Source organism: Schistocerca piceifrons, chromosome X, assembly GCF_021461385.2.
Source record: "Schistocerca piceifrons isolate TAMUIC-IGC-003096 chromosome X, iqSchPice1.1, whole genome shotgun sequence".
Taxonomy (NCBI): Eukaryota; Metazoa; Arthropoda; class Insecta; order Orthoptera; family Acrididae; genus Schistocerca; species Schistocerca piceifrons.
This window is the reverse complement of record NC_060149.1, coordinates 152,000,979-152,017,468: the sequence shown is the minus strand read 5'-3', so window position 1 is coordinate 152,017,468 and position 16,490 is coordinate 152,000,979. Positions and strand designations below refer to the sequence as shown.

At 39.8% G+C, this 16,490-nt stretch overlaps 1 protein-coding gene across 3 annotated transcripts in view; it reads left to right on the top strand.

Moving 5' to 3' along the window:
* Nucleotides 1–16,490, top strand: part of LOC124722038 (pancreatic lipase-related protein 2-like) — a 132,766-nt gene that overhangs the window by 114,503 nt on the left and 1,773 nt on the right. For all 3 annotated transcript variants that reach the window (XM_047247231.1, XM_047247229.1, XM_047247230.1), the window contains exon 8: nt 16,174–16,362. In XM_047247231.1, the coding sequence (XP_047103187.1) occupies nt 16,174–16,362 (189 nt within the window). The remainder of the gene's footprint in view (nt 1–16,173; nt 16,363–16,490) is intronic.

The window sequence follows — 16,490 nt, the reverse complement described above, 5'->3', positions numbered from 1 at the left end:
CAGACGAATGAGGAATCATTCTATTGACGATACCGGTCAAAAATTGAAAAATTCACTGACATAGGGACTCTAAGAAAGGGCAGATTGTTATAGCTCGGCGCCTGGGAACGAGCAGCTCCGAAACAGGGATGTTCACGTGCTACTGTCGTGAGCATCTATAGAAGGTGGTTTAGGGACGTTTCTGAAGCGCTCGCATGACCCAGTAACATTAATCTGGCTTGAATAAAGTTCGAATTTTCATAGTTTTCATTGTATCTTTCCGCTACATATTTCTATGAATATATCCTCATAAAGTGTGTGATTTGTGTCTTTAAGCATGTATATATGGGAGGTGTAGGTGACTTTAGTGGGTTTGTGAATGTAATGTGGTGTCACATTTGTGTTGGATGGTGATGATGATGAGAGAATTGAGGTCAAACCCGATACCCGCACATAGAATACTCCTCTCGAATAGCACGGAGGGGGCGAGTGAGCTTAACATCCCCATCAAATGGACAGATCACCATCAACAGTGTGACATGCCCCCCCACTTCATAATACTCTGCAGAGAGGTTTGGAATTTAATCCAGGACGTTGATGCAAAGATTTTATGCCACCTCCGCTTCTCGCATTTGCCGTAAAGGAAGCCAACAGCACGTGGTATACCCAGGAAGTTACCCGTCCAAGAACTGGCCACGACCGAAGTTGCTTAAATTCAGTGATCTGACGAGAACCAATGTATTCAATTAGGCAAGGTCATTGGCTCTTGTCGTTCACTTTGTCTGTAACGTTTGTGTCATATCCATTTCCAATAGCTATTTGTCTGATTATCTGTAGTTAATTTTTGTAGTTGTACTCACTGAGTGTAGCTTCATTCAGTCTGTGGAGCATGTATTGGAAAGCAGCTTGTCTGTGTATTATTGGTTGATATGTGCTTTTGTGTGTGGCTGTGCTTGCGGTGGTGAGTTTCCTGTACATGGAAAATTGATGTTGACTGTTCTGTCTGTATATTGTGAGGTCAAAGGAAATTTCCTTGACTTTACTCATTAAAGGTAACTACAAAAATAAACTACATATAATCAAACAAATTGCTCTTGAGAACAGATACGATACAAGCGTTATAGACAAACTGAATCACAAAATTAAAAAAAAAAAGGTCAAAGGGGCACTTACCACAAAGAAGGATTGTCACCACTGTGCAAACACAGACATACAAAAGATAAACACGCAGAACACAAACACACAGGACACACACATAAACACACAATAACAAGTATCTCCAACAACAAACAAGAGGAACGTTCTCACTTATAACAACAAAGAACTCACAGTACAGGAATCATATTCATAAACCAAAGTCTGAAAATAGCCTACAGAACAGATAACTCACTACGAAGGAAACTCAAGACAGCCAATACCAGCTTAGACAAACACAATTGATCTGGTATTTATCAGATGACATCCTAAGGCTGCAGTTCAATTTGTATTTGACGGACAAGCAGAAATTTCAATATTAGATACACAGAACGCAGGAGAGCACTAAAAAGTAGCAGCTGTCATTCTACACTCGTAAAACATAACATAAACACTGACCCAAAAACTCTCAAATGCAGGAACAGCCCCACACAGAACCTAATAATTGAAGAAAATTATGCCGCGCGGGATTAGCCGAGCGGTCTGGGGCGCTGCAGTCATGGACTGTGTGGGTGGTGCCGGCGGAGGTTAGAGTCCTCCCTCGGGCATGGGTGTGTGTGTTTGTCCTTAGGATAATTTAGGTTAAATAGTGTGTAAGCTTAGGGACTGATGACCTTAGCAGTTAAGTCCCGCCGGCCGCGGTGGTCTCGCGGTTCTAGGCGCTCAGTCCGGAGCCGCGCAACTGCTACGGTCGCAGGTTCGAATCCTGCCTCGGGCATGGATGTGTGTGATGTCCTTAGGTTAGTTAGGTTTAAGTAGTTCTATGTTCTAGGGGACTGATGACCACAGATGTTAAGTCCCATAGTGCTCAGAGCCATTTGAACCAAGTTAAGTCCCATAAGATGTCACACACATTTGAAAATTTTTTTATGAAGAAAATTATGATACACAGAATGCCATAGTAGAAGGAAAGGAATACACATCTCCCTGCAATGTAACTGTTCTCTATCCTCAAAGAGCTGTCAGACACGCTAAACCCAAAACGAGCGGACACACACACACACACACACACACACACACACACACACACACACACACACACACACACACGCGCGCGTGTTTCACATAGAATAATAATACAATGTCAACCATAAGTCTAACATAGCCGGTCATAAGTTTTTGGTGTAAATAATTTTCCTACATTAAGTTCTCTGTGCTTACCAATGACGAACTGTGAACAAAATCAGCTATAGTGCGCAAAATGCAGAGAGCCACAGAAACCACAACATGTTTAAACAAGGTATATACACTGTGTGAGAAAAAAAGTGAAGAACCCAGAAGACGTGATCGGATGTCTATGTAACTTCACATACGTGCACACCAATAGTGGAAACATAAATGATAAGAGTTTCAATTTCCATGTGACGTGTATATCAGTTACAAAATGCTTTAGTGTTTTTCGTGTTTGGCGATGTTACCAGCCGTGGTAGGGCATAGAAAGGACGTAAACATGGTCAGATGTTGTGTGATCACTGTAAAGGACGTGGATCTGTCACACACTCGTATGGAACAGCGTTATCAGCACATTACAGAGTTTGAATATGGTCTCATTCTGAGTCTCCGTTTGGCTATCTGGGTGCAGCGTACAATATCCAAATCTGTAGAGCATTTGAATGTGATAGTGGCCTGATGTTGGACTGCAGGGTAATCCGAGGGCAGACATATTCATTGTCAAGGTTCTGATCTGTCATGTCTGTGCACCAAACAAGTAACCCCTTCACATATGTGCCTGTGATCCGAGAACAACTAATGGATGCCCTGGAACATTCTGTATCATCCCGCACCATTGGTTGGAGACTTCTTCCAATGGTTTGGAGATGCACAGTATCATTACTCCTAGCACTGTGATTTGGGGAACCATCCAGTACGACTACAGGTCACAGCTGGTAGTGACTAAGGGAGCTCTGAGAGCACAATGGAACGTCACAGGCATCCTGCCTAGCCTGTGTCACTTATCATGCGACAGTATAATGTTACTATTTTTCAACAGGACAATACCCATCACACATAGCACAAAATGGCTCTGAGCACTATGGGACTCAACTGCTGAGGTCATTAGTCCCCTAGAACTTAGAACTAGTTAAACCTAACTAACCTAAGGACATCACAAACTTCCATGCCCGAGGCAGGATTCGAACCTGCGACCGTAGCGGCCTCGCGGTTCCAGACTGCAGCGCCTTTAACCGCACGGCCACTTCGGCCGGCCACATAGCACAGTTCTCTATGATATGTGTGGGTGATGTTGAGGTAGCCCAGTGGCAAACAAGATTCCCCGATTTGTCGCTGATAGATTATGTCTGGGGCCAGCTCGCACGTTAACTCTGTCCCAGTGCCAGTGTACAGGATATCAAGGACCATTTACAACCACTGTGGGACAGTTTGTCTCAGGAGATGGTACAAAGGCTATATGACACCCTTACAAACTGAAGTAGTGAGTGCATCCAGGCAAGATGCTATGCAACGTCATAATGATAAGTGGGCTCATGCTGTCCAAGTCTTTGCAATTCTGACTCGATTTTCCAAGCACTGACATAGCATCAAAAAATGGTTCAAATGGCTCTGAGCACTATGGGGCTTAACATCTATGGTCATCAGTCCCCTAGAACTTAGAACTACTTAAACCTAACTAACCTAAGGACAGCACACAACACCCAGTCATTACGAGGCAGAGAAAATCTCTGACCCCGCCGGGAATCGAACCCGGGAACCCGGGCGCGGGAAGCGAGAACGCTACCGCACGACCACGAGGGACATAGCATCAGATACCCTAGCAAACCACAAACGTTAATTTCCTTTCTTCCTCCCGTTCACTGTAATTTACTTCTTTTGAAAGGCAGTTTAGAAAATAATTTTGTCTGTTTTAAAATTTGTGAACATTTTATTTAAAATCTGAAAGTACATACATACAGTAAGAAGCAGTGTTTCCTGTTATTTAATAAAAATAAAATAAAAATACTTACTGGTCATACTATAGCGTCAACAAAACATGTAGAAAAAAAAGAAAAAGAAAAAAGAAGTGTTTGTTCAAAGCAGAATCTGTTGTTGTTGTGGTCTTCAGTCCAGAGACTGGTTTGATGCAGCTCTCCATGGTATTCTCTCCTGTGCAAGCTGAATCTATCCAAAAACAAATTTATTTGTAAACAAACATGGACTCAAGAGTGATGTCCAACCTCATATGAGCCTACTGTAACAGAAGTTACAACTAACAACTATATTCAAATATAAACCATATAATGTACGGTCATTAGACGTCATGTATAAAGAATTACAGACTAGAACCATTATGTGTAAAGTGAAAATGTAAAAAGGAGGAGTTGCAACATTTATAAATGTTTACAAAGACAAAAATATTTTAACAAGCAGTTTTTTTAGATCAGAATGTAGAAACGTCCTTATGAGCTGTTACTGCAGAATACTTCTCTTTTATTTGTAACTTTCTACAGATTCCCTCTAGGAAACTTTCAGCTATGTATAAGAAATATAGATGCGTTACTAAGCTACCTGTCAAACAAGAAGAAACAGTTTGTAGTTGTGGAGATTTAAGAGTAGATTTCTAAAAAGAATCTGACATGGAAAATGAATTGCAATTATTACTTGGCAGTTTCAGTCTGATTTCAGTGGTAAAATTTCCAGCTCGCATGTAGCAAGACAGTGAGACCCCGACTGATAACATTCTTTATAGACAATGCTCAGGATGAAACAATTCACATATACCAAATTTGTTAATGAACAATTTGATCATGATGCACAATTAATGGAAATAAACAGTGTAGCGCCTTACAACTCTGAAGAATTGTTCATACATAACAGAGGCTTGTTAATGGGAACAGGGTAAAATGTTTTAAGAATAACTTAAAGGAGGTGGTATGTGATGAGGTATATATAGAAAGAGATGCTACTGTGAAACTCAACACAGGGTATACATAAAGTCCGCAAACACTTTCAACTATTTATCGCACAAGAACTAAACATTGTACAGATTCATACATACTACATTTTGAAGAGAAACTCTGAAAGTTTTTTTTACAAATATTCGATATGCGAACCATGAGTGACCCGGCAAACGTCAATATGGTAATCGAATTCTTGCCATACCCGTCCCAGCATGGCATCGTCGACTGTGGCAGTCGCTTCCAGTATTCTCTTCTGGAGCTCTGTTACATCACGTGGTAGAGGCGGTACATATACCAGATCTTTAATGTATCCCCACAGAAAAAGTCATATCGTGATCGTGGAGGTAATTTCATGAAACAGCTGTTCTCTTCTGTAGCACGGCCGTTCCATCGATGCGGCAGCTCCGTGTTCAGGTACCCACGAACTTCACGATGAAAGTGGGGTGGAGTCCCACCCTGTTGAGAGATGAACGAAGAGTCGACTGCATTTGACGCATCAGCCTTTGCTGCAACATGTCCAAGTAGGAATATCCAGTGACAGTGTTCTCGGCGAAGAAGAATGGCCCATACAGTTTTCGACGTGACAAAGCACGAAAAGCATTTACCTTTGGGGAATCACGCTAAAGTTCAGTGCATTCATGTGGATGCTTTGTACCCCAGATTCGACAATTATGCCTGTTCACATTCCCGTTAGTGTGAAAAGTGGCTTCGTTGCTAAAAATTAAGCGATCAACAATGTCATCCCCATCCTCATTCAATTGTTGCAACTGTGGACAAAACCCAAATCGGTTGTCTTTGTTGAGCTTGTGCATTAGCTCCAATTTGAATGGTTTCATAGACAGCTTATGTTGTAGGACCTTCCAAACTGCCATCTGAGCCATTTCGAGGGCACGACGCACCGATTTCCTTGGACTCATGAATGTCTCTCGTACGCGCTCAACATTCACCTCACTCACACTGGGACGTCCGCTTTTGTTTGCCAGGCACAAGCAACCCGTCGTAACGAATTTGTTGTGCCAGTGGTAAATGACCTTCCTTGTTAGTGGCTTCTTACCGTACTTGATTCTAAACATTCGTTGAACAGCTGTAGCACACTTGTTTTTGTCGAACTCCAACACACAGAAAGATCCCTCCGCACCTGAATTCGCCATGTTTGCGAATAGCGCTGACTGCGACGGTATACATGAAAAAAAAACTTTCAGGGTTTCTCTTCAAAATGACATACGTATGATATCTGTACATTGTTTGGTTCTTGTGCAATAAATAATTGAAAGTGGTCCTGGACTTTACGTACGCCCTGTATATTCCATAGTAGTTTTGTGTCGATATTTGAAAGTAGTTTTACTAAAACGTTATCCAGAAAGCTTTAGGAGGGATTAAAATCTCATGTAAGAGGAAAAGAGAAATTATATAAAGGCCAGAGTAAGTCATGATAAGACATTACTTGCATACTGCAAAATATATTGTAATATTTTAAGGAAAGTTATTAAAATGTCGAGAAATGTGAACAGTCTGACAGAAACTATCAATGCAGGTAGTAATATTAAAGACTGTATTTAATATAGTGAAACGAGAGACAAGAAAACTAGCAGTGTACGAGATGCCACAATAATTGAACTAAATGACAGTGTTATGACTGATAATTCACGCGTTGCAAGCATTTTTGACAATCACTTTCTAAATTTAGCAGCAAAATAGAATTAAATAGTTCACTTGAAGAAGCAATAGAATATATCAATAAAGTCGTTCTACTAATCTTGAATCAGCTAGAAGTAGCACTAACATCCTCCACTGAAGTTAACAGAGTAATAAGAGTTTTAAAAAACAAAAGCTCAAACAACACTCTCAATAGATGTTCTAACTTAAGCTCCTCAGTGATATATGCAATGCATCATTGGTACAGGGAATTTTTCCAAACAAGATAGAATATGCAATTGTTAAATCTGTTTACAAGAAATTCTTAAATAATTATTGTCCAGTTTCCTTACACCATTTTCCAATATATACGCAAAAGTAATGTACTCATAGTAGTCTCACATTTGGATTTCGAAATGGTTGCTTGGGTGAGAATGCTATTTACACATTCACTCACCAAATCTAACAAACCTGAAATAATAAAATGTCGCCAGTTGATATTTTTGTGGTCTTTACAAGGTATTTGACTGTGCAGCTCATGTTACTCTCTTTTTTTTTTTTTAAAAAAAAAGACTTAAGTTTTATTGAAAAGGTGACTTTACAGCCACCTGGTACAACCGGTATGCATCACACTTAAGAAACAGAATGAAAAATGTTGTGGTGAATAATTCAGTCACGCTGGAGGGAGAGAAAATTTTAGTAACTTGGGAGAAATCATGAAATAAGGCCCACAAGGTTCAATTTTGGATACACTCCTATTCCTTATACATGTGAATGACTTTCCACATAACATTTATCGAGCCGAATTGCATTTTTTGCAGACAAAACTAATGTTTAAACAAAACCGATCAAAGAGAAAGCAACACAAGGTATTGTTACTGATGCTTCTCAAAGAATTATAAAGCGGTTCTCTGAAAATGAACTTTCCCTAAATTTTGAGAAAATACGTTGTATCCAGGCTTTTCTCTGTGGTTTCCAGTAATAATCTGTCCCCCTGGTGCGAGGAAAATTTGGAAAGACCAATAATATCAACCGACTGGCGTAACAAGCAGATGACTAAGACATGCAAAAAGAAGAAGGAGAATAAGACACTATATTCACTTCTATACAACAAATTTTGTCATTTCAACGATTGATTTAGCACATGAATGGGGGTCAGTAAACAAGGTACAATGCTCCCAATTTTTTGGTGTATATATTGATGAAACTTGAATTGCGAGAAGAGTGTTACTGAACTTCTCAAACAATTCAGTTCAGCTACTTTTGCTCTTCATGTAAGTGCTAGGCTTGAAAAAAAAAAAAAAAAAAAAAAACGAATCAATTTCCTGACGTATTTTACATATTTTCCTCTCGATAATTTCTTATGAAATAATTTTCTAGAGTAACTCATAATTTAGAAAGAAAATAGTGATTACACAAAAGCCAACTACCTGCAGTCGTCACGTAACTCTTCAAGGAGGTAGGTGTTTTAATAACACCATCGCAATACATATATTTGCTAATGAAATTTGTCATAAATAGTCCATCACAATTTGAGAAGAATAGTGATGTTCGCACCTTCAAAACGAGACAAAAAAGGCATTTATTACCCATTATTAAAGCTGTCAGTGGCCCAGAGAGCAGTATGCAGCAAGATAAATTTTTGATGGTTTTCCTATTAACACGAACTGTTTCACAGGCAGATGGTTCAAATGGCTCTGAGCATCATGGGACTTAACATCTGAGGTCATCAGTCCCCTAGACTTAGAATTATTTAAACCTAACTAACCTAAGGACACCACACACATCCATGCCCTAGGCAGTAGCGCGGTTCCGGACTGAAGCGCCTAGAACAGCTCGGCACAGCGGCCGGCTGACAGGCAGAAAAGCAATCTTTAAATCTAAAATAAAATAATTTCTCCTCGGCAACTCTGATTATTCCATGGACGAATGTTTCTTTAAGAACTGGTAGCCCATAAAAAACTAATTTTTTAGTATAGTTGCATGACTTGCACTAAAAATAACATGTTCGTTAACGTTGACACCAGTCACACATATCCTGTAAACTGATTCGATCCACATTTTGATGAAATATTTCGTTCAGATGACCTACGGAACTTGAAACCAACTAAGCATCAGTATTACTTACCATAACCTTGCGACTCACAATATCGTAAACAGAACAACATTCTAACACTGTTATTTCCCTTTCTAACTCATTACTATCAATAAAATTACTGTACATCGTTCTCTTGTTCCCCACTTTTCCGATTGTCACATTGACTGTTGTAGCACTGTTATTTCCCTTTCTAACTCATTACTATCAAAAAAATTACTGTACATCGTTCTCTTGTTCCTCACTTTTCCGATTGTCACATTGACTGTTCAGTTTACCATGTACCAGATGTGCAAGCCCAATGTATGGCTGTTAGGGTCACACTGTTAATGTCTGACTCCACATTACTTTTTCCAATACCAAATAATGATCTTTTTCTGTAGCCATCAGAGTGTCTCGCTCTGCTTACCGTTTTTATTCTTTCTGATATGCCGGCTCCTATTGCTCTACACCTCAGTGCTACCCAATATTATGTCCTTTCTAAATACACTTAGGGTTTTTATCTTGGATGTTAATAAACCGCTTCAGCTGATTTTAGACCTTTATTTTTAAATCACTACCTGTTTCATGGCACTAAGAGCCACATCTTCCTGTGAACGTCCGCATAACAATAAATCAAGAAGGAATAATTACCCTGAACATCAACTAATATTATTATTTTCGTTATTTTAAGATAGTTAAAATTTTAAAAACTTTTAAAAAAATTATTGTTATGCAGATGATGATCTGAAAATGTGGCTCTTAATGCCATGAAACCGGTATTGATCTAAAAATAAAGAGCTAAATACAGCCGAAGCGGTTTTTGTAATACCCAATATGATCACGCATAGCTGTGGTCGCCCTGTCTAGAACGTTGTCTGCATTAGATCTTTTAGTTTCCTGCTATTTATTATATGACAATATTGTTAGTAACTATTTCTAATTCTATTCTTTGCGCATGTTTTTCTGTCCTTCGGTGCACTCTAGTTGCGACACATCTTACGTTTAGGCTTTCCGCTGTGGTCGAGCGGTTCTAGGCGCTTCAATCCGGCTACGGTCACTGGTTCGCATCCTGCCTCGGGCATGGATGTGTGTGATGCCCTAGGTTAGTTAGGTTTACGTAGTTCTAAGTCTATGGGACTGATCACTTCAGATGTCAAGTCCCATAGTACCTAGAGCCGTTTTTTTCTTTCGTTTGCAACTATGACGAACTTGTTTCATTATTCACTTAGCATTTGCATTAACACTTCTCCACCTCTGATTCCATAGTTATTATGATTGTTGCTATATACCTGACCTCGTCTAGTCCCTCTTGCTGTCTTTTATCATTATATCCATTCTTGCTGTCTCTCCATTTTAAATAATTACCAACAGTTATGTAGGTTTTCTCCACTTAGCTTTCTGTATGCTGTCTCTCAATGATTTCTCTATATCGTGCTTATTACGGACTGCGAGACACAGGATGATCCATTTTCCTATAAAATCTCTGAAAATCTGTACAAAATGTCTCAAGTAGTGGATCAGTTTCCATTGAAAAGTTTCAGGTAACCTTGTCTTAAGTAGTGTCTATAGTAGTGTCTATAGTAACGCGCTTAATGGTCTCTCCGAACACACGTACTTTTACAATACCTGTTGACAGATATCCCACATAACTAATCTCGCTCCTTTATATCCAGAAGACAGCAAAAATTCTTCGTCTGTACGAATCCACTAAGTTAGACCCCAAAAATTACTAAAAGAGTATAATGACAGGGAGACAGACGGCTTGAGTGTTTTTATTTACTGGTTAATCCATGTATAGCCCATTGTAATTGCTCACCGGGACAGGTGTCACTGTGGTAACACACTGGATTCGCATTTTGGAGGACAGTGGTTCAAAGCCTCATCCGTTTCTGATGGTTTCCCTAAATTGCTCAACGGAATGGAAATCGAAGGAAGTTTCCTTTGAAGTGGATATGACCGATTTCCTGCCCTATGGTTCTCTAACCTGAGCTCGTGCTTCGTCGCTAATGACCAAGACGTCGAAGGACTTCATATCCTAATCTTACTTTTCCAATTTCCCTTTTGCAGTGTTGTCGCATTAAATTAGGTGATAATGATGGGACTAGATTGGAAATGAGACACTAAAAGTAGTCGATGAGTTTTCCTTTTTGGGCATCAAAATAACTGACGATGGACGAAGTAGAGAGGCTGACTGGCCACAGCAAGAAAGCTTTTCTGAAAAAGAAGAAATTGTTAACATCAAATATAAATTTAAGTGTTAGAAGGTCTTTTCTAAGCTATTTGTATGGAGCAGTGTGCGATTTGCAGAGGGGGATGGGGGGATTTCCCCCCCTCTGCATCAGACCATCCCCTACTCTGGTGTTAGTTTATGCGTCCCAACCTGGGATGTTTATTTGCCACGCACTGGAGTAAAACTTTACATATAATTTAAATTTGTGGAGCCGAACACTGAAAGTTTTTAGTAAGTCTTACTATTAATACTATTAATATGTGTCGGTTTTCTATCATCAGAATAAGTAGAGCTTTCACAAATGTGCCTCTACTTTTTGAATTCCCCTCGTATACCTGTATGTAGAGGATTTTGTAAATAAGCTTTACCTATAATGTACTTTTAAAGCTATAACAAGGGATGGCTTTTCCGATAGTGCATAGGCGTGAATAGTGAGTTTCGGCATTAACATCTATTTATAAATAGCTGTTTAACCATGCGTAACGCCACGGTCCAAGCTACTAACATATAATTCTAATAACCTCCGAAGACATCCCCCCCCCCCACTGGTAAAAGCACAAATCGCACCCTGGTATGGAGTGTAGTCATGTACAAGAGGGAAATGTGGAGGATAAGCAGGCCAGATACCAAGAGAATAGAAGCTTTTGAAATGTGGTGCGATAGAAGAATGATGAAAATTTGATGGGTCGGTTGAGCACCTAATGAGGAGATAGTGAATCGAATTGGGGGAATAAGAAATTTATGGCACAAACTGACAAAAACTGGCTCAAATCATGAGATAACAAGGAATTGTTAACTTATTAATGGATGAAAATGTAGGGTGGAGGGAGCGGATAAAAACTGTAGAGGGAGACCAAGGCTTGAACACAGTAAGAAGGTTCACATGGGTGTGAACTGTAGTAGCTATGTAGATTTATATGTAGAATTACACAGTGTCTGCGTTTTTCTGTATTCTCTTCTGATTTCTCGTGTTTAATTTCTCCAGATCATACGACACTTCTCTCATATGTAAAACGTAAGTAAATTCTATCATTGTTTTCTAGATATTCTACAAATACTACATTTCTACTCTTAATGGTGTTGGAGTACGATTTTTGACGTTTTTCCGTAAAAAATAATCACTACAAAGATGTTCATATGCGATAAATCAGGTTTTCTGCATGGCCATACATCCAGAGACGTTTTTCCATCAACCACTTTGAAAGCTGTTATTGTTGCTGTCGCATCTACCCAGAGCTGTTTATGTAAACCAGCATCAAACAGCATACACTTTACTCTTTTTGCAAGCTTTCTCTCCATGTGCTCTGCTAAGGAGCGTACGGAATATTCATCTAATGGTCAACACCATTTTTGTCCAAGAAGTTTTCAAAATCTTTGTTATTGTACTCCTTACCACTGTGTGAGCGAATTATTTTTATTTTCTTTTGAACTAGATTTTTGTAAGCCTTTAAAGCCCCCAAAACAATGAGTTCATCTTTTAGAAAATACATATGCACATTTCTAGAATAATCATCTAAGGAAGTGATGAAATAATTCCTACCTCCCAGTGATACAGTTTTTGTGGGACCATATTTGTTACCAAGAATCAGCTGTAAATGTAGTGAAGCTCTTGAACTAGCATTATTGAATGGCAGTTTTGTTTGCTTCGCTTCAAGGCATATTGTGTTTGTAAAAGATTCTTTACTACTTACACGAGACAAGTTTACACCTGCGGTACAGTTTATTTAACATATTTCAAATTCAAATGTCCCATGTACAAATTCCACAGGATAACAGCATTTAGTTCATGAAAAGACATTAATTTAGCAATCATGTCTCTGTGTGTGTTTTTAGTAGATATAGGTTACTCATCAAATTTGCTGAAGACACAAGCATTCTCCCGCTGTTGTATCATGCCTAAAATTTACTTGCCATCCCTTACTGACGATTGCACTAACTGACAAGAGATCAGCAGCAAGTTTTAGTACTTATAATACATATCTTTCTTAAGCCTTCTGTTTCGTCACCATTCGGTGTCAAATTGACATTCCCCAGACTTTCTATAGTAAGCGGTGTGTCGCTGGAAACAGTTATGGCAGGTATCGGTGGGTTGTCTACTGTCTGGCAATGTGGCCATATTTTCTGCAATTGAGCATTATGGTCCCTTATTACCTTCGCTGTGTTTTGTTTCTGCATAGATTTTCTTGAACATGCCTTTTTTCGGTGAAGAGTGCTGATCTCTCAGTATCTCTTGCTTCTTGCAAAAGCTTTCTCATAAATTCTGCACTGATTCTTATGCCCGAGCATTCAATTCCCATTACCATCAGTTTAAATGATTCAGGCAAATCAGCCACGTGAGTGGCTACTGATCACTTACACCAAATATAATTTTTCTTAATGTATGAGCAGCTGACATGATTCCATTCATATAATCTTCGACACTTTTAGACGACTATTAGACAATGGTACTAAAGTCCTTTTAAACCACTGTCATCGAAAGGTTGCTCCAATTTCTCCCATACCTCCACACCTGTTGGTAGTGTTGAATGTTCATGCAACTGATTGGCTCTAATAATGAAATGAGCTTCATACTTGACTTCTTTCTTCAGATTAATGGTGGTGCAGCACACAGTCCCACAGTTCATCAATAATGAAATGAGCTTCATACCTGTACTCACTTAGTCCTCAGTCCAGTTACAAGCGATACGATTTCTGCTTCAACGGTTTCACAAGTTCTTTCAAATGGTCAGTTTTGGATCGCTCATCGACTGTGGATTACCTAGGAAACTTGTCTCTACGAACTCAAACATTTCTTCAGCAATGTTCGGCCAGTGGGGGAACTAAAGTTGAGAATAGCAAAGTAAAAAAAGAAATGTTGAATTATGTTTTCATATATTCCTTTACAAGGCAACAGCCTTGCCGCAGTGGATAAACCGGTTCCCGTGAGATCACCGAAGTTAAGCGCTGTCGGGCGTGGCCGGCACTTGGATGGGTCACCATCCGGGCCGCCATGCGTTGTTGCCATTTTTCGGGGTGCACTCAGCCTCGTGATGCCAATTGAGGAGCTACTCGACCGAATAGTAGCGGCTCTGGTGAAAGAAAACCATCAAAACGACCGGGAGAGCGGTGTGCTGACCACACGCCCCTCCTATCCGCATCCTCATTGAGGATGACACGGCGGTCGGATGGTCCCGATGGGCCACTTGTGGCCTGAAGACGGAGTGCTTGCTTATATTCCTTTACAAAGGGAAACCGGGGAGTATTACCGTAACTTAATCCTTATACCACTGAAAAGATGAGTGAAATAGATAGTAGCGTCGGTGTGGTGCTGAGAAACGGCTGAAATCGCTAAAATTGAACAAAGCTCCAGGGTCAGATTCTATACTCAATTTGCAGCTAAGTTAGCTTCTCTTTTAACTATAACCTTGTGGTAGATCCCACGAACAAAAGAGTGTGCCCAGTAGTTGGAAGAAAGCACAAGTCACACAGCAGAAGTAATTCACAAAACTACACCCTTGACATCCATTCGTTGTGGCATCGTAGGACATATTCTGATCTCAAACATAGTGAGTTATCTCGAACAGAACGATCTCCTCCACGCCAGACAGCATGGATTTCAAAAACGTAGGTCATGTGAAACCCAATTTTCACATCCGGAATGCCATGGATCAAGGCTGTCAAGTAGATGCAGTATTTCTCTATTCACGAAAAACGTTGTACTCAGTATCACACCTACGCTTATTATCAAAAGCACGATTATAGGGGTATCAGACGAAAGATGTGACTGGACTGAGGATTTCTTGGTAGGGAGGATGCAGCATAACATCTTGGATGGAGAGTCATCGACAGGTGTATAATTAACTTACGGTGTTCCCCAGGGAAGCGTGTTGGGTCCCTTGCTGTATATGTTGTATATTAATAGACTTCTCGACGACATTAATAGTAATCTCAGACTTTTCGCAGATGATGCAGCTATAATGAAATACAGTCTGAACAAAGCTATACAGATATTCAGTTAGACCTTGATGTGATTTCGAAGTGGTGCAGTGACTGGCAGCTTGCTTTTAATGTTGGAAAATGTAAAATTGTGCATTTCACAACGCAAAAAAACATAACATCCTATGAATATAATAGTGAGTCACAGATGGACTCTGTAAACTCATAGAAATATTTGGGTGCAACACTTTGTAGGGACATGACGTGGTATGATCTCATAGGCTCAGCAGTGGGTAAAGCCTGTAGCAGACTTTGATTTATTGGTAGAATACTAGGGAAATGGAATCAGTCTACAAAGGAGATTACTTACAGATCACTCGTGCGACCCATCCGAAATACTGCTCAAGTGTGTGGGACCCATACCAAATAGGACTGACGGAGGGTACTGAACGTATACAGAAAAGGGAAGAAGGAATGGCCACAGGTTTGTCTGACCCGCGGGAGAGTGTCACCGATATACTGAAAGAACTCAATTGGCAGACTCTTGAAGGTGACGAAAACCATCCCGAGAGAGTCTGCTAACAAAGTTTCAAGAACTGGCTTTAAATGATGACGTTAGGAATATGCTATAACCCCTACATATCGTTCCCATAGGGATCATGAGGATAATATTAGATTAACTGCAATACTCACAGAGGCATTTGAACAGTCACTTTTCCCGTGCTCCATACGTGACTGGAACGGGAAAAATATCTCAATAACCGGTACAGTCAGACGTGTCATCTGTCATACACTTCACAGTGATTTGCAGAATATAGATGCAGATGTAGATGTTGATTTCTTCTCGCAGAAGTGTAATTGTAAATGAAGTTATGACTTGCCACACCACTGTGAAATCATGTTCTCAAGTGTTGTTACGCGTTGTCAACTGACTGATGCGAATGGAAGTAAAGCACAGCGTGAACTTCCTTTGCATCTATTGTCACTAATAAAAATCCGCGAAACGCTACGCTACTGGAAAAATCTGAAAATTTCTTTGGTTACTCGGTATGACCGCTAAATTCTACAATATTAAGTAGAAAGATTGATGAAACTGCTACAATCATTTGTGATTGTCAATTAGTGCGATATTTATAACCCCTGAAGCAATTAGCTGGAATTAGAGCCGAGGCTAGCAATAATACTTTTTAAAAATTCTGTCCAATATGCTGTTTTACAAAAACCGTGGAAATATTTGAAATGTTTTCCAGGTTCGCAGACATTGAGGAAGGAGGGAGAACAATATGGGGACTTGCTGCAGCAGAATATTCCAGTATTGATCCTGTAACTACTCCTAAACTTGTGGCAACTCTCAGTTGCTCAAATACAGCCAGATTAGTTGACTCAGTACCTGTAATATCGGTGCAGTCAGTGTCAGTTGCAGACCTTCACGGAAACAGGTAAATATTTTTACGAATTTCTCAGTAACTATGCTGTAAGTCCATCAACTTGAATCCCGCAGTCTCTTTCGTTTATCTGTGGTTTTTGTATGAGTTAACAGACTCTTCTTTCTGATTACTACCGGTAC